General features: G+C 38.5%; 1 protein-coding gene across 3 annotated transcripts in view; it reads left to right on the top strand.

The window, feature by feature from the left end:
* Positions 1-27,446, top strand: part of LOC116941580 (CUB and sushi domain-containing protein 3-like) — a 442,102-nt gene that overhangs the window by 71,203 nt on the left and 343,453 nt on the right. For all 3 annotated transcript variants that reach the window (XM_032952771.2, XM_032952770.2, XM_032952772.2), the window contains exon 3: positions 12,690-12,802. In XM_032952771.2, coding sequence (XP_032808662.2) covers positions 12,690-12,802 — 113 coding nt within the window. The remainder of the gene's footprint in view (positions 1-12,689; positions 12,803-27,446) is intronic.

The raw sequence follows: 27,446 nt of genomic DNA, 5'->3' as shown, positions 1-27,446 counted from the left end.
GAACGCTTTAAGTCTACATTTGCAATGTTGAGATATATTTATTACGTTTTATTTATTTCAGTCCTTATGCAATGTGGCAATTTTCAGCAAGTTAGCATTAAATAAATGAAGTACAGCATGCTTACACTTAAAAAACATATTTTACCAACATTGAACTGTATGTGTGCAGTTTTATTTATTTATCTTATTTCCGCTTCTAAACTTGCCCATTGTATCTTGAGGCAGAAGCAAGGGAGTTTAAACTTACATTTAAATCGCAGTACACACCATGCCGGTCAAGTTAGTTACTAAGCCATTTCTTAAGCTAGGGTGAATGGTGCTCGGTCTCAGCCAGCTCTTTATCCCTCCCACCTTCCAGTGTTAATCCTTGACCCCATTAAGGATCGCAGGGCGCATGCCATTATCGCGCCTTACCAGCAGAGGCAGTCTCGCCTCTCGGCAAACGCTGCTGCGAAAATGCCATAATTGCCATGCGGGGGATAAATTAACTTGCAACTTTTTCCACTCTAAAACTATATTTTTTTTCACCCGTCTACTTACTTCCTGAAGCAGTTTCAATATAGGCACCATCATCATTGTAAGAATGTCTTTGTGGTGGAGTATTTCCTTACTTTTTCACCGTCAAAGTGATCTTGAATATGTTGGCTGAAGGGAATCTCTCTCCAGAGAGACGTTTTTTTTTTAAAATAAGGGTCATATGTTAAATCTACAGAAACTGTGTTCGCGCAAACACATTTTTAATTTACTTATTGCTGCAAGTCATTGCATGATGACAGTGTTTAATATATTCAAGGGAGTGGCATACCATGTCATCGATTCTTGTTGGAGGCCTTACGAAGCTGGCACTGTCCATACGTATACAATTATATTTATTCAGGTAACATAAAGTGCTACCGTATTTGCACACAGTAAACATGAACGTCATCCATTTTAATGAACTATTGTTCACGCACTGGTAAGAAAATTCCATATTTCTGTAATTTTTCCCTTTTCTCTCCAAGTTTCATAGATATTGATTTGAATCCAAAATATTAATTCCACAATAGTCTGCTTTTTTAATGAGAAACTAATTAAATTGTAACCAACCACTGTAATTAAATATAAACATACCAACGAATATGATAATTTACCAGATTGTTTTAGTTAAATATGTGAAGATTACATTACGACTATACAATGTATGGCAATTATATATTAATCAACTACCAATTTAAATGAATATATTAATGACTGGTATATAGCGTTGCCAAAAGACAGCAATCAATACAATTTTAATATTAAACAGCATATAAGTTATAGTAGTTATTTCACAGTGTGTTAAAAAATATACAAATAGCTCCTATAACCTTTAGAGACGGCCGAGCCAACTGTTGTTAGCCACCACCCATGAAGTCTAACACGTCACGCAAGGGGTTGGGTGGCTAGCATAGTCCCTGACCACCTTTGTTTCCCCAAAAGCTGATCTTTAAACACCGTACCCAGTACTCATTTTAAGGCTGAGTTGACCTTGAGGAGAACCAAAACTGGTTCAGATATCTGTGACCGATGTTAACTGTGACCGAGAATTGAACACAGATCGTGGGTTCAAAGCACAGTGTGCTTACGACTCCACTGGCACTCCTCATGTTTTCATATGAATAATGTGTGCATCTAAATCAAATACCAGTGCATAGTGCAACGTTGAAGAGCACCTATTTAGGTAATAGCAGATGTATTTAAAAGAGTGGATAATTTATCAATGAATGAGACCCTAGAATCAGTGAGATGGCATGACAAGGCGAGAGAATGAGCAGGCTGATGATCTATCTGAGTGTTATCTCTGTATCTCTCTCTAAGTTTGAGTATTATTATCCAAGAAAAAGACCCCAAAATAATTAGTAAAATATCGCCAGCAGGACCTGTCTGAAAAGTCATTCTATTTTGTGAGGCTCTTCTGGGTAATGTGTAATTAAATTGTTAATAATATATCGCGTTTTGTCAAACCACTGTTGGATGATGACCTATCGGTCATGGGAGGTGTTTGAACGGAGACAAAGGTCTACTTTGTGGTTTTAAAATGGCAAACATCGTGTGCTTTGTGGTTGCATACAAAAATCAGTAAATTACTCCACGTGGTTACTTTATTTTCACATCAAATGCCATGGACTAAATCTAAAATGTGAGTGAATTTAAAATGAAACTAAAATCTTGATTGCAAGCAAAATGGTTTGCTACAGCAGGAGTGAAATACCTGCCCATACAAGGGGTTTTGGAGTCAAATCATCCTATTTCTCCTTCAATATATTTTATTTAACAATTTTTTTGCCTTTTTTCAGAGGCGATCTGGCCACACATGATAGCTCATTGATGTTGCTTATCGTCATATGTGTACATTTATAGTCGTAGCAATTAACCTAAATGCATGTTTCTAAATGTGGAGGGCAAAAACTGGAGGACCCGGAGAAAAACTCAGGCGAATGCGGGGAGAACATGTGAACTACAAATACTGTATACAAGCGTCAAGCTCGGGATACCTCCTGCGTAATAACTGTTTGTTTCAGTCTTAGTTTGTGCTCTAGGAATTAAATTAAGGGATGGTCACGTAATCCCATAAATCCCATTACAGCACAAATGCAATGAATTCTCTCCAGGCTGCTTTTACCTGGAAATCAGGGAAGCGAACACTGGAATTAGTTTGGGTTAGTGGGCAAGTGGCCTGACGATGGTGAACTGTGCCCACACGTCAGTACACTATTCCTTAACAAGTCATTCCGCACACCACACATTTGGTTTGTGCTCTTGGCTTTACATGTGTTTCAATTGCATAAATGACCTTCAGCAAGCAACGCAAACAAACCATGTACATTTGCCCTATTGACCTCTTGCTACGTCTGACCGTGCAACGGCACCCATGGGTTTCCTGAGTGTGAAAAATGCAACAGTTATTTATAGATCCATAACTCGCCACCAGAGCTGGAAAAAAACTTCAGCAATTCTTCCTTTACTATTTTTTACACATTTCAGTTTATATAATGAATCATTTTTGCAGTAATTTTTTTCATTTTCATTGCAAAATAGTAAAGGTAAAAAAGATGCAAACTTGCAATTGCTTGCTCATACCACTGCTGGCTGGCTGAATGGCCTCCACGAGAGATAGCTCTAGCAAACACGACTTGAGGGTAGTTGGCCTACTCTTTTATACCGGACCTATGTGATATTGTAAAAAAAAATGGGACCATTATATTACTTATTTTATCCATCATTTCGAAATTTGGAATTTTAGGTGGACCGTGACACCAGCACACAACAATCTTCTCTTTTTAAACAATACATATCGCACTGGTTCTTTATTATTGATGTTCCGATGGTTGCTAGCCCCAAATCGACCCCCAATCAATAAGAGATCGCTCCTCCACTGCCACTCACATGTTCTTGGTGCTCCTTTCCTGTGGCTGCATTGGTTGACTGTCCCTCTCTGCTCACGTCCAAGTTTCAGAACTGCCTCTGTCCTGTGCTCCAATGAGCACGGTTTTGCACTTCCGATTAGCACAGTTGACTACATACGGTGCGAAAGAAGTTCAACATACATACGTACGTACATGAAGTACCTAGTACACTCCTCTCCATAACATCTCCATTACGTGTGTAGTTTAGTACAAGTCGGAGACAAGGTAGTTGCAGGAGGCACCTTCTTTTATTGTAACATCTTTCCAGCCGTTCACACAAAGGATCGCCTCCTCTCTCGCTCAAGTTGCCGTACAGCCCGGCCTAGACACAACACTAACCGCGTTGCATCGACGGCGTCGACCGAGACAGCCAACAACTGTCCGGCCGCGCAATTATCGTGTGAAGGCTGTAGCGACGAAGGCAGCGAAGATAATAGCGTCGGCGAGACGAGTCTACTCCCAGAACCGGCAGCCCGGAGCTCTCACTCTCTGCTGCTTTCATTCTATCCGGCACGGCCAGGGCGGAGCGAGGCCGCGCCGGACGCACTAGCGGGTTCCAGGGGCTTCCCAATGAGGTCTTCCGTGACCCTTGCCCCAGTTCCTCCACCCTGCCGGCACACCCGTGTACATGCTCAATGGCGTGTGTGCTAACTGTCCACGACAGTTGCCGCTGCTGGACAGCAGTCGGCGCTATATCACTACACGTGTAGGTACAGTGTGGAAAGAGAGAGACAGTGCATGGGTAGAGACAATGAAGGGATAGGGAAAGTGCATGGCCAAGTGGTCACGAGGGATAATTACAGGAGGGAACCATGGAGGGATGTTCGGGATTGGTTGAGACAGTTCGGGAAAAAGGGCGAGGCCACGCTGGGGGGAATAAAAGGCGGAGGCGGAGAGAGCTCGAGGCTGCCCTGGGATTGGGATGGACTGTCTCCACGCCGCCGTCGCTGTCTCCATGCAGTCGTTGCTTGCGTGCTGTCCTAGCCCAAGAATCTGTTGTTATCCTAGCCCAAGTATCTGTTGTTATCCTAGTCCAAGTATCTGTCGTTATCCTAGCCCAAGTATCTGTTGTTATTCTAGCCCAAGTATCTGTCGTTATCCTAGCCCAAGTATCTGTTGTTATCCTAGCCCAAGTATCTGTCGTTATCCTAGCCCAAGTATCTGTTGTTATTCTAGCCCAAGTATCTGTTGTTATCCTAGCCCAAGTATCTGTTGTTATTCTAGCCCAAGTATCTGTTGTTATCCTAGCCCAAGTATCTGTTGTTATCCTAGCCCAAGTATCTGTTGTTATTCTAGCCCAAGTATCTGTCGTTATCCTAGTCCAAGTATCTGTCGTTATCCTAGCCCAAGTATCTGTTGTTATCCTAGCCCAAGTATCTGTTGTTATCCTAGCCCAAGTATCTGTTGTTATTCTAGCCCAAGTATCTGTTGTTATCCTAGCCCAAGTATCTGTTGTTATTCTAGCCCAAGTATCTGTTGTTATCCTAGCCCAAGTATCTGTCGTTATCCTAGCCCAAGTATCTGTTGTTATCCTAGCTCAAGTACTGCAGGCTAGTCATAGCTAAGTACTGTAGGATATGACAGTACGTCAACTGCACGATGCACCCTAATAAATACAGAACGAAGACAGGAGGTTATCCGAGAGTCATTACACATGTAAAACAAAAAAGGTCGGATTTTTGTATTTAGCATCTTGAAGTGCCTTCACATTTAAATGCTTTATACAATTATATCGACTGTATCGGATTAAGCAAGACATGTCATCCGGTGGTGAAGAGTGATAGCCAAGCTACCCAGCTCTTAGAATATTTAGCTCAACTCAATTTTATTATATTCTTGGTTCTTTGGGTAAAGTCACGTAAATAGAATACAAAAAATCTTAAAATAAAGCAAAAAACCCACGACGTTTTGATCGCAACACAAGCAATCGAAACGTCGTGGTCTCTCCGCCTGATGAAGACCGCTTGTGTTGCAATCGAAACGTCGTGGATTTTTTTGCCTTTATTTTAGAATTTTTGTTTTCTATTCACGTGACTTTCCTGAAAGAACCAAGAATATGAATTCCTGCAGTCACGACATTTTTAAGTCTAAATTCAATTTTATTAATTGTCCTCAAAGCACACTGATTTAATTCTATTTCAAATTTTTAGCCACTTTATTAAAAATATATTTTACATACTATTTTTTTTATTTAGGCAAATAATAAAAAATCAAGCCATTTTGATCTTATACAATAATTTAATGTTAATTATAATTCAACTGATTCCAAAGGTTTTACTATAGTTAGTATATAATATGAAAACAAATTGCATATATTATAATGTATGTTGAACTTCTTTCGTGCCGTACGTAGCCAACCATACTTATTGAAGGTGTCTGGTTTTTACGGGGTTTTTTCACGTAATGTATGTGATTACTACCTTAGAATGCGTGTATAATTAAATTTACTCAATAAATAATGTATTAATGCTACATTAACTAGTTTTTTCCCTTCAATGCAGATTATCCTTCAGAAGGGACACTTTAAATTATTCATGAAAACTTGAATAAACATTTAGATAATTATGAATCTGGGAAGCTTATTCGATGCAGTCGCATTAGCAATTTTACAGGATGTTGAGAATTGGATTAAACTGACCGTATCTTAATAACACCTAGATCCATAAAATATGCGTGGAAATAAATGCGGCCCATCATACAGTTCATACCTTAATCCCACGTGTTATATAAAAAGGACATGTATCGTTTGGATATACGGATACAGTCTCCAAGGATATGTTCATTTACAAATTTTTGCTTTGCTTGTTGAGGGGGCGTTTACAATGCATGATTTATTTTGTATTATATTCTCTGCTGTGCAAATTGTTAGTGCGGTGCAAATTACACACAGCCTCTCTGTAAACAATTACTTGAATAATAAACTGCTCATTGTTTAAACAGGAAGCATAACTATAACATGTATATTTATTGAGATATTTTGGTATAATGCCTCATCAGTGTTAAATTGCGATGTTTAGGAATATCTTACGTCTCCATCAATATGTTAAATCGAAGTACCTTTAAAAACGTACGTGTTTAGAATAAGTAATTCCTGTTATTGAATATCTCATATTTAGTTCACAACGTAACGAATTTTGGTTCTAAACAGCAAAGGGATATTCAGGTTATTCTGTTGATATGAATCCCACTGATTTACAATGACCCTTTCACTTTTTTCTCAACAGGTGATTGTATATTGTGAAAGAGATGGCTCCGTAATTTACAGATGAAAGTGTTAATGCATAAATAAATAAACTGCATTTAGATTAACACGTAGGCTTTCGTGACCAATATAATTCATAATAAACGTTTTTGGGTTAGATTGTGTTATTTATAAATGTGTCATAACCCTCCACCACCCGACACTGCCAAACAGTAAAACATGTGTCACGTTTACAAAAGACAAATATGAATTACTGCAGTCACGAAAGCTTTAAATCAAAAGACAAATAGTTCACTACTTTAGCCCACTGGTGTGTTGAAGAGTGATTAAACATCATTCATAATTTTCGAGAACGATGTTTCGCTGGTAATTACATCCAGCATCATCCAGTATCATCGGGCAAATTGCCTGATGATGCTGGATGTAATTACCAGCGAAACGTCGTACTCACCCTGTAGATTACATGCTGCGTGCTCGATATTCGCAAGCATGCAGTTTCTCTGACTTCCATATCATATTAGAAATACATTTATCATATTACACAGTGACTTAGAAATCTGTGAGAAATGCAGATTCATTAGCTATGGTAACTTCTTATTGTTCCAGAGCTGTGTCTAACTGCAAATCCATGAGCTGTGGTTAATTGGTGATTGAGATGTGAAGACCGGATTTTGGTTCTGCAGTTTGAAGACACCCCTAAACTTGTGCCCGGTGACAATATAATTACAGAAGTCTGGTCTCACACATGCACACAGTAGATTGTAGAATGCCACCCCTAACTTTTTTTGAAAAACAGGAACAAAAAGTGTGTTTATAATCTGGAAAATATGGCAATAGTCACATATTGTATGCCTTCGGATAAATCGTTTTTTACAGACTCGTGTTTATTTTTTGGGGGAAAAAATAACTGTAGTTGTCTAATTGTACCACCGAAATGTAACTTTATATCAACACATTAAAAGCATAAAGAGTATCCGTATATATTTAAATATATATAAAATATATACATTTTCTATGTAAAATTAGGGCTTAATTTCTCACGTAATATTTTCCAGGGCACTGGTAGACTGGGTTAGACACATCACTTGTAACCCCAGCCATAGCTAGCCAGAGCTCTCCTGGATGTTTAGTGCTGGGTGTGGACATATTTTTTGGCTCACTGACTCAGACAGACCCTGCTGAAAATAAGCCCCGATTATGAATATACATATTAATAGGATATTAAGCTGCACACTATAATTTGTGTGTGTTGAAGGAAATCGTATATTTTAGATAATCCATTTTAGTATTTAGTGAACTCAATTAACATGTATTATGCTTATGTTTCCTGTCGAATAAATCCCAAAAAACATCAACGCCTTTAAAATGAGTTAACTTGTTATTATAAGTGTACACTGTTGTACCCAACACCTATTTTTTTCCATATTTTGCACATTTCTATACTGCAATTAAATAGTATTAAAGTTATCAAAACTCACTTTAAATCCAGCTGTACTCTACGACTATTGTTGACCATTTGGTGTAATTTGTTATTGAAAGTTTATCCATGTATATAACGTTGTGGATTTGCCATTGCCTATGAACAAATCAACCAGGCTGTGTCCGATCTCGTCAGATCTCAGAAGCCAAGCAAAGTTTGAGCCTGGATAGTCCCTGGATAGTGCTTGGATGGGTGACCACTATACACAAACACAGGTATTGTAGGCTTCTGCAGAGGTCAGTGGCACAAAATCCATTGTTCTACTGCACAATTGGACCATGTCTAATGATGTCCGCCTTCACCAACCTGCCAGCATGCTGAAGTATGGTCAATAACCCCCATGACCCATACGACATAAGGAGGTCCTCATCCAGCAGTGGATTGACAGAAGTGCTGTACGTGTACACGTTATAACAACCGTGCCCACTGTTTGCAAATAAATTGTTCCAATACTGCCCTTGCTTGCACCTAGTAAAACTAAGTGCCATACATACGTACATGTACACCTATACTGTGGATATGTATCAAGATTATCCTCAACATATATCTTCATAGTAGTTCAGTACTATCTACTGTTTGTAACCTGATTGATGCTAGGTATGGTTTAAATAAATAAAAATTAAATACATTCTTGAATAGCATTGCCCTAAAAGTGAAAACGCAAATAACATGCAACATTTCTGGAAACGGTTCTTCGTAGCAGAGAGTTTTGATAAATTAACTCCTAGGAGTAACAACAGCGTGAGAGGTCGTTATCTAGACGTGGATTGGAAAATTAAGAATGACCCTGCCAGAATGTCACCTATTATATGTATTTTCCTTTTTAGGGCAGTGTTATTGACAAATGTTGATATTTTTTGTAAATGTGCATGCACACTCTGTAAATGTAGTATCACGTAAACATGTTGGAGGTATGGTTATATTTTTACAGGGTCCTGCTTGTTTGTCATACTTAGCCAGAGTTGCCAGTTCAATGTTTATCTCACCTCCGTTTTTTTTTGCATTTGGCTCATGAAGTCAAATGTGGTCATGTTCAAGTCCACAATGACAATGTATTCTCACTCACAATCAAACATTTCCATTTCCATTGTAGACATATGCTATAAGATATATGCTGTAATACAAAATACGAAATTCGTACACATGGAATATTGGCAGTTGGCTGTTCTTATGTATGCATTTCAGAGACACCCACCAAATCAATATTATAATCCTGAATGCTATATATATAAAAACATGACCGTAATGTTTTTTTTGTGAAATAGTATTCAAATTACTTGTGGCTGTGCATATTTGTTGTAGAATACAGATGCAATTTAAAGTGTGTTTCTCATCCGAAAGTTTGAAAAGTTATCATGAGAATTTAAATGAATTTGTCAAGCTAGAATTATGCACGTATTTTCATATCTTTATTATGATTGCTAAGCTGCTACCACAGTTCTGGTCTGATATGTTAAAATGTAATTGCATTTTTGTTCATTCTTGTGAACATCCAATTGTTGACTTTAGGGTATATCAAACATTAGGGGAATTTCATATTAAGATATAACTAATCATATTATAACTTCTTATACCAACACTTAATTGGTTAACTGGGTCGGAAAATGCAAGTAGAATGCATTTGTAATACCTATTATTTTAAATTGGTCGGTGCATGCAGTCATCATACACAGTAACATCCATCTCTGGATCCAGCAAAGTTTAGATATAATTTTGGTTCCGTTCACTACAGCATTTTAAAGATGCATTATTTGTCAATTTAAGTATGACCAGATTTATCATATTTAAAAATTCAACACTAATGCACCAATGTAAACAGGATATTATTACAGGATATTATTACATCATAGCAGGCTACTTGCTTACAATATGCAATCTTGTGCAGATCTGTAGAGTGTATATGAATCCCCAATTCGATATATGGAAAATCCCAATATTTTCACAGTGAACTCGTGCCCTTGCCTTTCCTTCTGTTATCTCCCTTCTCTATCCAAACACCTTTCTATTTCTCTCGCTCTCAGTTTACCCAAACCATCGTAAACATCTTTCCCACAAGACCTTACACTTGTAACCACAAATCCAACGTTCCCCAGCACCTTTTTTTTCCACTTGATATGTATGAGGCATAGTCAACCGTCACTTTTAGAAATTAGACCACTCAATTGAATCCCCAACTCGTTTGCGCATGTGCACGTTGCTCATGTGTCCGTATTTACACTGTATGTTGTCAGTTGGTACGTGCACGTTTATGCAGTTCAGAGTGTGATCAATTGAATATTCATGCCAAGGGGAATGCCAAAGAAATCACAAGGTTTTGCAGTCGATGGAAAAAGTGTAAGAATGCAAAACTGGCAGTGGGCCTTAATTATGGTATGCAGCATGGGTTCCCCAATAGTGTTCGTCACCGATCTCCCACTGGGTGTCCGAACTACATTGTAAGCCTGCTGTAAATAAAAATATAAACCCATTTACACATATGAATGCAATATGCATATAAGAAAATGAATTAATTTGATCTGTTTTAATTGTAAGTTACCAGGACCCCTGGGGGCCCTTTTTGGATCCCCAAATAGCAAAAAATTCACGACGTTCAGTCAGACAAAAACAAAAGCAACTTACATAACGCAATGGGGACAAACAATTATTATTTAATGTGAAACATGTGGAGCTAAAAATAAATGGATTCGTACGTCTATGTAAGCCCTCAATACCATGGCTCTTTGGAACAAATATAAAAAAATATACTGTACAGGGTGTTAAAAAAATGTGGACCAAATTTCACAGCGGTATATTTCACGATGGCAACATGTTACAATCACACAAAAAGTTACAAACGGTTTAATGAGTTATTAAGTTTTATAAACCATTTTATAAATGCTCTATGTGCCCTCCACCTGCTGTATGGATAACATTGAGACGAAAGTTGAATTCGTCCCAAACGCCTCTCAAAGTGTCTTCTTCCACTGAAGTCACCGCTGCTGTGATTCTGTTTTTGAGGTCATCCAGATTAGTCGCTAATGGTGGCACAGAAACACCACGGTCTTTGACGTATCTCTACAAGAAAAAAGTCGCAGGGTGTGGTGATGTCTGGGGGTGATCTTGGGGGCCAAGAGTGTAGCCAAGTCTTGGGGTCCCATGCGACCTATCCAACGTTGACGCAGTGTGTCTTGCGAATGACTGAGGCTAGGGGATGTTTGTACGCTGGGAGAGGCATCTAGCGGTAATCATTTGAAACACTAGGCTCCGCCTTTTCAAGTGGTAAGAGTTTCATTCATGGGCGGTTCGTGGTTGCAGAGGTATAGCGATTTCAAATCGGGTCCATCTTTTTAACACCCTGTATAATTGCAGCAATTAAAGCAATATGGTAATATTTTACCTGGTTTAAAAGTGACCGAACGTTTGTCTCTCTTATAAAAGGAATAGCTATTTAGTTTCCATATATTGTTAATAAAACTATATTCTGAAAGAGAGAACACAATCGTTTTCAAAGGTTATTCACCACATACGTGCTGAACTTTTTTGGATTTAAAGCTTTCGTGACTGCAGTAATTCATATTCTTAGTTTTTTCGGTAAAGTCACGTTGAAGAGAAACAACAAAATAATAAAATATATATAAAACAAAAAAAAATTCTCACGACGTTTCGACCATAACTCAAACGGTCGTCTTCAGGTGTGTGAAGACGACCGTTTGAGTTATGGTCAAAACGTCGTGAGAATTTTTATTGTTTTATATATATTTTATTATTTTATTGTTTCCCTTCAACGTGACTTTACCGAAAAAACTAAGAATGTGCTGAACTTTGTTCAAGTGTGATATGTTAAGTAATATAATCACAATCATGCACAGATAAATAATTCATGACCATCAAGGCAAACACTGGCTTGTGTGAGTGTAACGGATTAATAAAGTGTATTCACGTAAAGTGATGAACTTTCTGTGTTTTACACGTGGTTATATTTATGGTATATAGCAGTAATTATTTGCACACGCCATTGTCGGCAGAATGACCGCCACTAGAATGAGCTATGTATGTATGTTGAACTTCTTTCACACTGTAAGTAGCCAGCTGTGGTAATCGGAGGTGCGGGGAATGACAACCTATTTGAACATAAAAAAAACTATTCTAAATAAATGAGTTTTCAATCTAGATTTAAAAGTCTAAAGCTCCAGTAGCTTCCTAATATCGTAAGGAAGAGTGTTCCAGACGGCCGCAGAAGCGCACCTGAAAGCTCACGATGCACTGACCATCTTTGGAGGGCTACTCGAGGGAGTATTTTACTCTTTAGCAATGGTCAAGCTGCTCGGAAAAGGTGGGAGTACCCACACTTTACTCCACCGTATTCAGCCTACTGATAGCCTGTTTAGCATCCATTTATACTGCTGGGTAGACAGAGGCAAGGGGATTCAAGACACTTGGCAATTGTTTCCACCGCAGGATGTTTGAACCGGTGACCACTGCTTTTCAAATCCAGTCTGATAACCATTACGCCATGGCAGAATCCCTCATGATTTTGAAATCTGCGATAATGTCTTTTTTTTTATATATACAATAAAAAAAAATATATCTCCTACCTCAACAGATTAACAGGGTTCTTGGAGCCGCCCCCGATCACAAGCTCAGGACCCCAGCTCAGCCTGCATCTCACCAGTGACTTTGCCGTGAGTGCCCATGGATTCAAGCTGCTTTATGAAGGTGAGTGTTGTGCTGCTACATAGCTGCAAGGTGCACAGCCACACAGCATTAACCCCGTGCCGCAGATCCCTGGAAATCGACTCAGCTGCTCAACGTCTCCCAAGGTTGCTGCCATATACATTTTCAAGATATCAACTTTCTCGATGCGATATCAAATTTCACAATGATGACTATCCCAAAATCAGCTTCCCCTGTATTTCAATTTTTTTTTCATATATATAGAAATGTATGTCACGAATACTTCCAATACAAATAGAGATTGCTTGTGAAACAGGTGAGTTGGATTTCCTGGATGAATTGTTACCAAAATTGCAGTCCCTGATTGAAGTGTTCACTCAGAGTTAGCATTTATGTACAGGATCGGTCTCTGCTGATTGTGTTTAGCCCTCGCCTACTGCCCTGTAGCTCGACCCCACTGGGACACGCCCATCATCAGCAGTGTTGCCCAGACTGTGGAGAGACGAGCCAGGTGTTGGAATGTGGCGTGGAGAACGACGATAAATTAGTTTTTTTTTTTACACCTCGTGAGTTTATTAATAAAATTTGCCAGGCACTTGAGCTCCATTTCCGGATCAACTTCTGGTCATTCACAGGCAGGTCATTCATGAGAAGTGCGACAGAACACAATGCAGAGCATTACGATTACCCAGACATTTATGGCTGGTAGAGCAGTAGCAAAAACTGCTGCACTTCAACGTTTTTCTACTGCAATTTACTCGACTTAAGCCTGCCATTACGCTTCTAGTCATGGCAACTTTGCAGTCTATTATGCCGATAATGCACATATCGCCGAACGTGGAATGAGGTCTTAAACATTCTTCTCTTCAAAAAGGGCAATGTAATTAACTTGAAGAATTAGATCTATGTTGCCCTGTTTTAGACCACAAACACACAAGTGTAAAAATTGGTGCCATTTTAATTTAGACAACAGGACAACTCGTTTCTAGAATAGTTTAAATATCACACTTTGCATTGTATACGAGCATGCATATACATTTGTTTATTCAAACGGGAATGCTACAACAAATGTAATCCTACAGCTTAAACTTTAAACACCAATGTTTATAGATAATGGGATTCAACTATCCATGGAGCCATAAACTGAGCACAGAATGCAACTGAGATAAATTTTGCTTGCACAATCTGTGCATATAATAGTTGTTAGAATATGTGCAGTGGTTGAATAAGTTGGAAGGAATTTCTCTGAATAAAAATTGCAACCAGAAAAACAAAAACTGTAGTTTAAATGTTATATTGCCTGTCACATGAATCCGAGTTACAGAATTATTACAGCAAATAGTATATATATTATTTTAAGCAATCCTGCATACAAGTGCTGGAATGTGTAGAACTGTTTATTTTATTAGTGTTATCAAATCTTAATACATGGGATGAATACAATGTAATGGGGAAATAAATGAATAAGGAAATACCTAATCATATATGAACTTAAAATTAATTAAGGTAAACAGTTAAGGTGCAAAGTCAAATTACGTGCCAAACAACAGATATACGTTAACAGTTGTGATACATCAAATTTATTTTTCAATACTACCAATAACAATGCATTGATGTCATCAAATCAGTATAATATGCATGAACAACTTTCTGCCTCCAAGCACCTGCTGTGCTTCTTATGACGGTTATTCACACATTTATTTCGGGTGGGGCGGGGGGTTATTTCCAAACTAACAAGTCACAATATTTACATGCATAGCTTAGTTTGAATGACACTTTGAGGGCATAACCAGCAGTGGAACATTTGTATGCACTGTGCGCGTCTTTCAAGTTTGTGTGGCTGGCTTGGTAGATAGGTGGGGGAGGGGTGTACCTGAACGTGTTTTTTTGCTGTTTACAGCATGAATCCATGTTTTGCATCTGTGCACCGAATTTTCGGCTGAACAATGCTCACCGATTTGTACAAAACACTCAGACCAATGCCCTTTGAACGCATGCATGCCCGTGTGCTCAAGTTTGGGTTTTGATTCTTTGATTTACCCTGTAGATGTGTTTGTATTGTACTTGTATACAACTGCTAGATGTTGGGAATTGACCAGTTCGCAAAATGTAGGTACACTTCTTTAATGCAACGCATGTATATAAATATTAATAATGCGAATACATGAAGTGAACCATTCAAAGATGTATGCTTATATTTTTGTCGACATGTTTGTGTCTTGTTTGCATATTTGTTTGTATGTGTGCTATGAAGAAGGGACTTTGCCTGAAACGTCACTAATTATACATTTGCAACTTTAAGGCAGTGTGGTTGACGAGTGTGGGAGTTGTTTTTTGTTGTTAATTGTGCTTGTGCACCACTGCCAATGCAGCGTCACCAAATAATTTATTTCATATGGAACATACTAATTATTGAAATGTTTACATGAGGATTTGAGTTAGCTTTTTTTTTCTGTGACAATCCATTGCAACAGGGGCACTGGATCAGAATGTGCGGTGTTAAAAGCGAGAGATCTGCTGGGTCTCAAACTTAAATCACCAATAGTTTGCCTCCCAAAAAATGTTTACTGACCAATAGTTATATTGGCCACAGGAGGAAACTATCCACTCTCGGTCCTGGCATTATAATTACCACTGCTCATACAATTGTATCCTCTCATTACTCATTTGTCATAAATGTACAAAGTGCAATAGAAAAAAATATTGACTTTCACAAAGACCTTGTATTGTTTTTTTGATATATAATATCTCGTATTACACGTTCCAGTGTTCAAATTTCGTAACAGATGCTTCGGCAAAATTATGGTCTTTATTGCTTCCCCCCATGATAATGTAATTAGTAATTATACTCACGATGCATCGTATAAGTATTTCACATTCACATATGGCTAATGCAGTATTGTATGTCTCAAAAAATAGACTTTAATACAAATTTATGCCGCACGCAATCAATACAATTTCATCATCATCATCATCAGCCTTGGTCAATCCACTGCTGGATGAAGACCTCCAGAAGCCGTGATCCTGCTATGCAATTATCCACCTCGCACCTGCACACGGGCCAATTTCATCGCTCCATCTCCTTTCGTACACATGCCATTACGATATAAATTATACATGTACAAATATAGGATGGCAATGCTAGTATGTACTGAGTTTAAAAATACACGCAAAGGCATTACTGCTGCTGTATTTAGTCAATGTAGAATAAATCGTCGTAATGTCACTCATCACCAGCCTAGAAAGAGATAAAGCATGACTTCATGCCGAACTTAAAGACAGTCTTATTACTGTAATGCGCCATTGAAATGGCCGAACTCATTCGAATGACTACCACCCAAGTGTGAGAATGGAGAGCCATGTCAGTAAGTACGTGGCCTCCTGCTGCTAGCTTAACTTAGTGGAGCATTATACCCATCTGCCTTGGGCTGCCGTGATCTAGGCGGGATTTGTTTTGTTATTGGACTGTTTTCAAAGAGAAATCAGAACTTTCCAAAGGAAGAGCACAAATTTGGTATTGAATTTGATCACACTTCATAGACTGTCAAATTAACCTGTTGTTAAACTATTGTTAGCATCTTCATCGTGACAAGCCTTTGGCAATACACTGCTGGATGAAGGTCCTCCCAAGGCAGCTGCCACCTTTCACAATCCTGCGATCTCTCGCATTCAACTAGCACATGTACATTGACCAATTTCACCACGCCATCTCCTTCCTGGACGTGTTCCACTGTCTTCTTCATCAGAGTAGTAGCGTCTTGCTGTATCGAGGAGGCCTGGGAGCCCTATGGTCTGAGGAGCTATAGTGAATAGGGGTACCTAAATCAGCTTGGTGCACAGCGAGAGACGAGACAAACTGTTTTGATTTAAAGCTTTCGTGACTGCAGGGATTCATATTCTTGGTCCTTTCGGTAAAGTCACGTAGAAGGGAAACAATAAAATAAAAAAATGTAAAACAATAAAATTCTCACGACGTTTCGACTGCAACACAAGCAATCATCACCAGGTGTGAAAACCACAGCAAGAATATTTAAAAAAAGTGGCGTTTTTTTATACTCACGATGCCGTGGCAGATCACTGGTATAATTCAGTAGGCTCACATGACATTGACTTCTCCAAGACAGAGGTTCTCTGCAAGCCATCTGGCTACCATGAGAGATTCGTTCATGAGGCTATCCACATATACAAACACAGAGACAATTTCAACCGAGAAGATGGATTCTGGCTTAGCAATCATTGGAAGGATTTGATAAACCATTTCGGGTCTTAATTGATTGTTCACGCTTACAGTGGCTTTCAGACCGCATCCATCATTTTCGTCTCCCCCCTCCTCTTTTCCGAACATAGATGGACTCGTCCATCTGAATAACTGCCAAATCACTCTCCGTGGTGCTAACGTTAAAAAACGCCACTTTTTCAAATTTTCTTGCTGTGGTTTTCACACCTGATGATGAGTGCTTGTGTTGCAGTCAAAACGTCGTGATAATTTTATTGTTTCATATTTTTTTTTATTTTATTGTTTCCCTTCTACGTGACTTTACCGAAAGAACCAAGAATATGAATAAAACAAACTGTGTCCTTCCCCAGCGCCCATTGGCCCCACATTGATATAAGATCATGTATTTATTATACTTAAGTAATTTAAAAAATGTATAGGCCAGTTGATATATTCTCCATACCATCTCGAGGCATAAAAATATGTGAAATAAATCACGTATTCTTATGCCTCGAGTCTAGAGAATTCCCTTCGGTAATACAATTGTCTCTTACTACTGTACATATCTTAGATCCTCAAGAGATGTATTCGACATACTTAGAGAGTATGAATTTCAAATTGATTTGTGATGTAAATATACAAATGCATTTTAGGTGGTTCATCTCCACATTATGCCTAAAATATTACAATAATATAAATAAATAAAAATAAACTCATTTTTATATACACCAACATATATTTTTTTATGGGAACAGTTTTCTCGACATGATTCAAATTGGTTTGGAAAAGGATGTTCACTCATTTCAAGAGTCAGGTTATTTGTGGGATCTACTGTATGAGATGTGATGTTCTTCAGAGTGGGAAAGGTTATCATTTAAATCCCCAGCAGTAGAAGAGTTCTGCATGCATATATTTTTTATAAAATTAGATTATATTATGGATGCCATGCTCATGCTCTTCATGTTCATGGTCTACGTTATGCTGGCTTATGGGTTTTCTGGAACAAAAGAGTACGTTTTAATTATTTGCTAAATATTCATTGCTGAGCCGGCAGAATTTTACTTTTTTTCCCTTATGTCAGTTCTTTGTCCTAGCTCTATGAGAAGATGAATCGAGCATGGGTTATCTTCATGCACTTGCTACTAATTGTTTTTCTACAATTGTCACAAGTTCAGCTCATAAACATATGCATGCGATTATAGGGTTGTCATGAATTTGTCTCAAATTCAGCGATTTTCCTGCCATGTTCCTGGTGACATAGCTCTTTCAAACTGGCAGGATTTTTTTCAGAAGGCTAGTAGGAATGAGATTAAAAATACCATTACACATTCATGCATAGTGAAGGACTCAATTCCGGCCTTATTTCATGAGATGTACCATCTTGTGCTAAGGCCATTTGCTCAATGGGTGGAACATTTTTCAAGAACATGAGCTTATAATACTGCACCTGCACCCAATACCCGTATGTTGGATTCAAAGAATGAATAATGCCATAATATTTCTCCCAGCCAAAAATGAAAATACTCTAAAGTGTGCAATAAATAAACAGAATGATTTTCACCATTTGCAAATAAAATATAATGCATAGCAGGGGAAGAAATAAAACAAACTTGAGACTTTTTTTTAGTTAATTCAAAGGGAGCTACCCACTCGTGTTAAGGGTGGTCATGTCATATTGAATTACAGGTATCCCTCGATAAACGAAATTTCGTAAATCGCAATGGCTTTTCCCATGAATTCAATAAAAAAAATTAGGGATGCGTTTTGGATAGTCGTTCCAAACTACAGTACACTCATAACCTAAATATATACACCTACATCACTTTTCACAAAACAATAATGTGAATAAATATATATGAATATTCAAACTATTGAATAATAACTAATTTAAAACAAAAGTAATTATCATTTTTAGGGAACTCACCAAAACATCTGCACGTTGGAATGACTGGAAATGTGATATGGAGGCGTTACTGTTGAACTGGAGGGACACCGTGACACTTTCACGGATGGATGACGCAGCCTCCCAGGAATTTTTTTGTTTTTTATGATCTCATGGCGTGTGCCATGTAAAAGTTAATTCATGCGAATATTAAATATCGTTAGGTGAAAAGTGTCCATAATTTGTCAATTGATTTAATGTGAAATGTCACAATCAGAACGTTCATAAAATTTGTTTAAAGTGTTTGGTAATATCTTTAGGCAATTGTGACTTTCTATCTTAGTCAAGCATTTAACACGGGTTAATGTACTAATTCATACAAATAATCTTCAAAACACATTTTTACGTATGTATGTTGAACTTACCGCATTTTCCCGCATATAGCCCGCAAAAATAGTATTTTGTGTAAAACAAATTTCAGATAGTCCGCACCTTCATATACCCCGCAGGGTCTTGTTTGTAAAAAGTGGTATACCCCGCGGGTTATATGCGGGAAAATAGGTCATTCGCACCGTACGTAGCCAATCGTGTTAATTGGAGTCTAATCTAGGAATCTTTTATTTCGCCTCTGTCATCTCTAATAACTGTTAAATGTTTTAAAGTGAGCACACAACTAAGAGACAACAGTTAGCTCATGAACCCAGTAGACAAACCCAACAACAAGCCTCGTGTCTACCACCCGTGCACACACACACAGAGAGCTGCATGCCTGAGCAAGTCGCTACACTGCATGTGCCACCACGCCTCTACGTTCGGTCGTCCAACCGTATCCCTCTTCACTGCCACCCTGCATTGCAGCTCACGGTTAGGGGGCCATCCATAAATGACGTCACGCACCTGGGGGGGGGGGGGGGTCAGACATTTGTGATGATGTGTGACGGGGGGGGGGGGTTGAGAAATGTGACGTCACATCAAAATGCGCAACTTTAAATATAGACAACACGTTCTACTTAATTAAATCGACTTTTTAATACATGTTTTTCTCCTACAACATCAGAGTGCAGTGCCACATTAAATACGCACTACAATGACAATAGTTTAAAGCGATTTGAAACACGTTTTATATATTTTGGTGGGGGGGGGGGGGCAGAGCTTTGTGACGTCATATTTAAGGGGGGGGGGTCTGACTTTTTGTGACGCCGTGTGACTGGGGGGGGGGGGGTCCAAAATCGTCCAAAATCGCGTGACGTCATATATGTACGGCCCCTAGGACTCTCTGCAGCAGCGCGACTCACAACCTCCTTTCAATACCAAGGACCAGACCAGGAACGTTACTCCCAGGCGTCGTTTCTCCATGGCGCCTTCTTCCGTCTGGAACGCTGTCATCCCACTGCAAATTCGCAGCACCGTTCAATATACGTGGACTTTTAAGAGACACGTAAAGGACCCTGTCATTTTGATGTGAAATATCGTGCGTGTTGCAAATTACATTTTTTTTTACTATGATCGTATACGATCCCCAGGCCACTCCACATTTCAAAACAGCCCCACATTTGTTTTATATGAAACTATTTTAGAAAGTATTTTAATTTATTTCCATGATCACCTCTTATTACGACCCTTGTCAAAAACGATATTTTATCGGGAAAAGCATGGGCATCTAAAAATGACCCTCAAATCCCTCCGGCATTACCACACTCTATCCACTTCACATTCGAATCTGCTGATAATAATCACAGTCTCTTGAAAATGCGACACTAGTTCCCTTTCACATGAGTTGAGTCTGTTTGAAACACTTTAACGCAGATTTCTGAAGGTGATCCTTTTCCTTGGACCCTATCTGAAGATTGCTTACCGTTTTATACTTATTTGTGTTGGAGGCATTTCTCTTCCTCTTATTCCTGTGTTACTTCATGGAATCATCTCTCACATTTTTCAAACGTGTGTTAATTGTGTATGATACAGTGAGAGATTTCAACGGGAGCACCACAAAGGTTTAAAAAAAAAAACTTTAGCTTTTATCTACAATTACAAGTGTAAATTGATTGACACATTTTCATTGTGCCGACACCAATACTCCTAATTATTATTCTTTGGATCTTTCAGTAAAGTCACGTGGATAGGTTCAAGGAAATTAACAAAAAAGAACATTATTTTCTTTGAACCTATATACGTGACTTTACCGAAAGACCCAAATAATATGAATTCCTGAAGTCACGAAAGCTCTAAGTCAAGATTTACTCGTAATTATTGTTTATCATTCATGGTAAAAGCAAATAATGACCAGACAATATTGCGATAACACTCCTATTGCTGTATATCTAAGTGGAACCAGTATAACTTATATAAATATGATGATTGAGATAAACTAATATTTTCGGGATATTTAATAGCCATAATGTATATTTGCAATGCAGTGCCATGAAAATGAGCCTGTAGAGATTCCACGCTTATCGCTTTGGTGAAATTTGAATTAATTAGTTGTACTTTTTCTGCCATTAGTTCCACCTATTTACTTCACTTATGGTCTCAAGTAACCCAATAGTCTCCTGTGAAAAGTGTAATTATACCGAACTTTCATTGCTGTGTGTCAGCTGTGAAATGACATCTTTCTATTCCTTTACAAAGCAATTGGGAGTGTTGTTTTGAAATACATTTTGATTGGAACCAAAAATAAACTGTATTTTTGACTTGGAAATGTGATGCATGTGAATATTTTAAAAACAAATTAAGATATTCCTCCTCCTCAATGTTACATAATACAAATGTAATGTGTCTACAACAGCTGTCCTATCTCAAAGGGTCCTTCTCTACCGGAGCAGATAGTATTCCCGTCTTTGCTCTACTAACTGTTGGTCACCTAATATACAAACCTATAGCCCATATTTTCAACCTGTCCATCAAAGAAGCATCAGTTCCTCTAGAATGGAAACATTACTATGTCCGTCCACTTCACAAAGGGGGCCCTAAAGATAATCCAAATAATTACCAACCTATCTCAATTTTGTCCCCGTTGATGAAAAATTTTGAGAAAATTATTGAACTACCAAATTAGCAGTTTCCTGTCCACCAACAATCTACTACATCTAAAACAATCTGGGTTCCGAAAAAAATACAGCACCACATCTGCTGCATGAGACCCTCTGAATCACATTTACAGTAGCCTTGATAATAAGCAGTACTGTGCCTATCTTTTTCTTGACCTGTCCAAAGCCTTTGATACAGTAGACCACAACACCCTGCTTAGTAAACTAAGTTTCCTCGGTTTTTCCGAAAACGCAGTAAAATGGTTACAAAATTACCTCTTTTCTCGCACCCAAACTGTATTCACAGATGGTTGGAGGTCAAACAGTGTTAAGATAACAAAAGGGGTTCCACAGGGTTCCATCATCGGCCCCCTTTTGTTCTCTATGTCAATGACTTGGGCACTGACCTGGATAATTCCAGGATAAATCTTTTTGCAGATGACACGATACTGATTACTGCTGGCCGCTCTCCGGATGACGTGATTGCTAAGCTACAGGGTGATTTCAACAAACTACAACATCAGCTAGTTGCTCTTAAACTAGTCCTGAATACCTCCAAAACCAAGGTGCTATGCTTCTCACCAGGACTAAAGCAGGAAGTTATTTTTCCCCAATTACATTCCTTAAATAATTATCAAATAGAGCAAGTCAAGATCTATAAGTATCTTGGGGTCATCCTGGATTCAAAACTGAATTTTGAAGATCACATTGATTATATTGGTAAAAAGACAAAAATAAAAATTGGTTTTCTGTATCGACACAAGCACTGCTTCCCCCCAATGTTCCGTTTGGAATTGATAAAAGCTACCATACTGCCTCTACTTGACTACTGTGAAATCGTGTATAAATCAGCCCCAAGTACTGTACTTAAGAAGCTTGATTCCATCTATCACTCGGCCTTAAGATTTACATTGAACTGCCCATATAGGACTCACCACTGTGATCTCTACATTGGGTCAAACTTAACATCTCTTAATGTTCGACGGTTTGTGCACCAGATCGTATTTATTCACGATGTACTTTTTACTAAAAAATCCGCAAACTACCTGCTGGATCTCCTCTCTGTTTCAAAGAACAAATTTGACCTCAGGTCTTCGCTCATTTACCAGCTTCACATTCCCTATTGCCGTACAAAAACCTTTGTTATTGATGCCCCCAGGGTCTGGAATGATATTGCCAATAAACTGCAACTTGAATCGCTATCAATGAGATATTCTCTCAAAACTGCTCTAGAGGAGTTGTACACCCCTAGCTGCCACTGCTATTCATTGGCGTAAAATAAATTAAAGTGTTTCGCTCCAGATGACGCTGCAAAGTATTATCTGTATTTTTTATTTAGCGTGCTGATCTTAAAGGTGCATTGAAAAATGTGATACTCCGACTGATTGTTCTGTTGTTGTGGAGTAACTCATGCAGCCAGCTATGGCTCTAGGATTTGGTGTTACATGTTATTTATGTAGTTTATTGTTAAAAAAAATCGGTTACAGTCCCTATGATCACTGTTACATTGCAATTATGGCTTTATTTTTTGGTGATTTCGAAAACGTTTTTTAGTTTGGACATGTTTGTTTTGTTGTAGTATGGAGTTAGACTGATGGCCTTAATCTAAGTTTTCTTGTGGTTGTTGTTGTTTGACTTGCATCCCACTGGGATTTTTGCACAAAGCGTTGGTGTACGGTGCTTTTTCAGGAATATTTTGCTGTTTTTTTCATGGATTTTCTGTTTGCACAGTCACATAGTCACTTTAAGATGTTTTCTTGTTCGTGTTTTTGTTTTTTTGTTTGTTGTGGTTGCACCCGATTCAAGAGCCGAATGGCTCACAGGGCTATACCAAATAAATAAGCTGAAACTGAAAACTATATGCAAGCTTATTTAATTGAACAATATTATCAAAGTATAGTAACAATGAGATGTTATAATGCATATGAATGTTTATATATGTATAATTTAGAAGACATTTATATTGTTGGGCTCGGAAAAAAAATCAAAGGTTAATACTCAACTGATATCCATTTATTGAGTAGGAAGGATGACTCAAATGCATATTAACTATGTCAGATAAATGCGTGAGCATGTGAATACACATTTCAATGTTATGGTAAGAATACAATTAATTAAATACAATTAAAATCATATTCCAGTTATATTTTAGACCATAGTTTTAGGGTGGCAGTATACCCACACGAATAAGCATCTCACCCATATTAACGTACCAACCAAATTTGCCTCAGGGAAGATATTGTTAAATATCTACAATTAAAGGAGTATAAAGCTATATCTGAATGTGCATGTTGGTGCTGCTCAACAGTAAGCACTCAGCAAGAACGGCTGGATTGTTTTACTTACATTTTATATTAGGAATATCAGCTGTTCTCATTGTTGGATGTGAAAACACAACGGGATTGTGGCTTCACACTTTGCGTCAAGAGGTCAAACAATGATGTGGTAATATATATGTATTCAATGCTCCGTTGTTTCCATTTGTACTCAAGGCACTAATGATCACACTGTGAATTTAATACTTCTTTTACGTAACGCTGTCAAGATACTGCGAACAAAAAGTCAATATCTTCTTTGGTGCTTTCGGTAAAGTCACGTAGAATGAGAATAAAATAATAAAATATCACAATAAAATTCTCACGACGTTTCGGCCACAACGTGACTTTACCGAAAGAACCAAAGAAGATGAATCCTTGCAGTCACGAAAGCTTCAAATCGAAAAAAGTCAATAGTTTTGTGTTTTTAATCGATTGAAAAAAACATGCAGATGCTAATTTAAACAACGATTTTTCATGTTAAGAACTGTTAAAAACAATATTTATCTTAGTTGAATGTTATTGTTTATCGTTATGCTTGTTTACCCAGGAAAGCCTCCGTCTCACGAATCTTTTTTTCGGGAGGGTCCTGCCAAGTTTTCACAATCCCAATTGAGTACGTTGCTTGTAATTTTTCAGCATAGGGATGTTTGGCCAATGCCAGTTAGGTCATATGTTTTTTTTTACTGGAGGAAACTGGGAAGCCTGGAGAAAACCCTTGCAGAAGACGGGGGAGGGGGAGGACATGCAGACTCCACGCAGAAAAGTACCCGAATCAGGAATTCTACTTTCTGCGATGCACTAGTGTTACAGTGAAAGAAAAAAGTATTTGATCCCCTGCTGATTTTGTACGTTTGCCCACTGACAAAAAAATGATCAGTGTATAATTTTAATGGTAGGTTTATTTGAACAGTGAGAGACAGAATAACAGAATAACAACAACAAAATCAAGAAAAACGCATGTCAAAAATGTTATAAATTGAATTGCATTTTAATGAGGGAAATAAGTATTTGACCCCTCTGCAAAACATGACAGTACTTGGTGGCAAAACCCTTGTTGGAAATCACAGAGGTCAGACGTTCCTTGTAGTTGGCCACCAGGTTTGCACACATCTCAGGAGGGATTTTGTCCCACTCCTCTTTGCAGATCTTCTCCAAATCATTAAGATTTCGAGGCTGACGTTTGGCAACTCGAACTTTCAGCTCCCTCCACAGATTTTCTATGGGATTAAGGTCTGGAGACTAGCTAGGCCACTCCAGGAACTTAATGTGCTTCTTCTTGAGCCACTCCTTTGTTGCCTTGGCCGTGTGTTTTGGGTCATTGTCATGCTGGAATACCCATCCACGACCCATTTTCAATGCCCTGGCTGAGGGAAGGAGGTTCTCACCCAAGATTTGACGGTACATGGCCCCGTCTATCGTCCCTTTGATGTGGTGAAGTTGTCCTGTCCCCTTAGCAGAAAAACACCCCCAAAGCATAATGTTTCCACCTCCATGTTTGACGGTGGGGATGGTGTTCTTGGGGTCATAAGCAGCATTCCTCCTCCTCCAAACACGGCGAGTTGAGTTGATGCCAAAGAGCTCCATTTTGGTCTCATCTGACCACAACACTTTCACCCAGTTATCCTCTGAATCATTCAGATGTTAATTGGCAAACTTCAGACGTGCATGTGTATGTGCTTTCCTGAGCAGGGGGACCTTGCGGGCGCTGCAGGATTTCAGTCCTTCACAGCTTAGTGTGCTACCAATTGTTTTCTTGGTGACTATGGTTCCAGCTGCCTTGAGATAATTAACAAGATCCTCCCGTGTAGTTCTAGGCTGATTCCTCACCATTCTCATGATCATTGCAACACCACGAGGTGAGATCTTGCATGAAGCCCCAGGCCGAGGGAGATTGACAGTTCTTTTGTGTTTCTTCCATTTGCGAATAATCACACCAACTGTTGTCACCTTCTCACCAAGCTGCTTGGCAATGGTCTTGTAGCGCTTTCCAGCCTTGTGTAGATCTACAATCTTGTCCCTGACATCCTTGGAGAGCTCTTTGGTCTTGGCCATGGTGGAGAGTTTGGAATCTGATTGATTGATTGCTTCTGTGGACAGGTGTCTTTTATACAGGTAACAAGCTGAGATTAGGAGCACTCCCTTTAAGAGTGTGCTCCTAATCTCAGCTCGTTACCTGTATAAAAGATACCTGGGAGCCAGAAATCTTTCTGATTGAGAGGGGGTCAAATACTTATTTCCCTCAGTAAAATGCAAATCAATTTATAACATTTTTGACATGCGTTTTTCTGGATTTTTTTGTTGTTATGTCTCTCACTGTTCAAATAAACCTACCATTAAAATTATAGACTGAGCATATCTTTGTCAGTGGGCAAACGTACAAAATCAGCAGGGGATCAAATACTTTTTTCCCTCACTGTACCAGCTTGCCACCCATAAATCTTTCAACTGTCAAATGGTCTTATTGTTTTCAGTTGTTGGTACTTTGGAAATAATCACTAAAAGTGGATTTTTTAAAATATATGTAATTGGATCATTACCTGTAAACTAAACTATTTTTTATTTGTACCAGGCAAGGCCCACTGAGCCATATATCTCTTTTTCAGAAGCGACCTGGCCACAATTATAGCTCAATAAAGTGGCTTATTACGTGGAAATGTATAGCAGCCAAATACTCCATATATGTTAATACATATACACATTTCTTGGTTTTATCATTGTCATATAATAATGATAAATAACTGTGAAAGTTTGGCCTCGTGGCCGTCTATTTTGATATTCCCATGATCCATGGGTGATCTCTGCAGGGCTTATACAGGACATAGTGACAACATTTTAAGCTTTCAATTAGAGACCAATTCACTCTAAATTTATACACAGAACCATATGGCAGGGCTTTTCCCAAAACAATCACTTGTTCTTATAGTCAGCCCTGAGTTCAGAAGAAACAAATAAAAGCATGAATATAGCTGCAGGCAATACATTGTCTTAATTCCATCAGATTATTAAATAATACTCATTGATATGTATATTGTACAGTAGAACACTGCACTCTTTGTGTGTGACGGTGTGTCAGATGCTAAGTTCGATATACATTTTCCAAACCACGTATTGCAATTCCCTGTGTTGTTTAAAATGTAGCATGATAAACACATGGAGATATTGTCCCTGTTCTGGACAACAGTGGAGTGCTATATTGTGTTCACCACATATACTCATTGATCAGCTTAAAATCCTGAGGAGAAAA

The sequence above is a fragment of the Petromyzon marinus genome, chromosome 12, assembly GCF_048934315.1.
Source record: "Petromyzon marinus isolate PM22_M1 ecotype Great Lakes invasive population chromosome 12, UKy_Petmar_22M1.pri1.0, whole genome shotgun sequence".
NCBI lineage: Eukaryota > Metazoa > Chordata > Hyperoartia > Petromyzontiformes > Petromyzontidae > Petromyzon > Petromyzon marinus.
The sequence above is the reverse complement of the archived record's forward strand: the minus strand, read 5'-3'. Positions and strand labels throughout refer to the sequence as shown.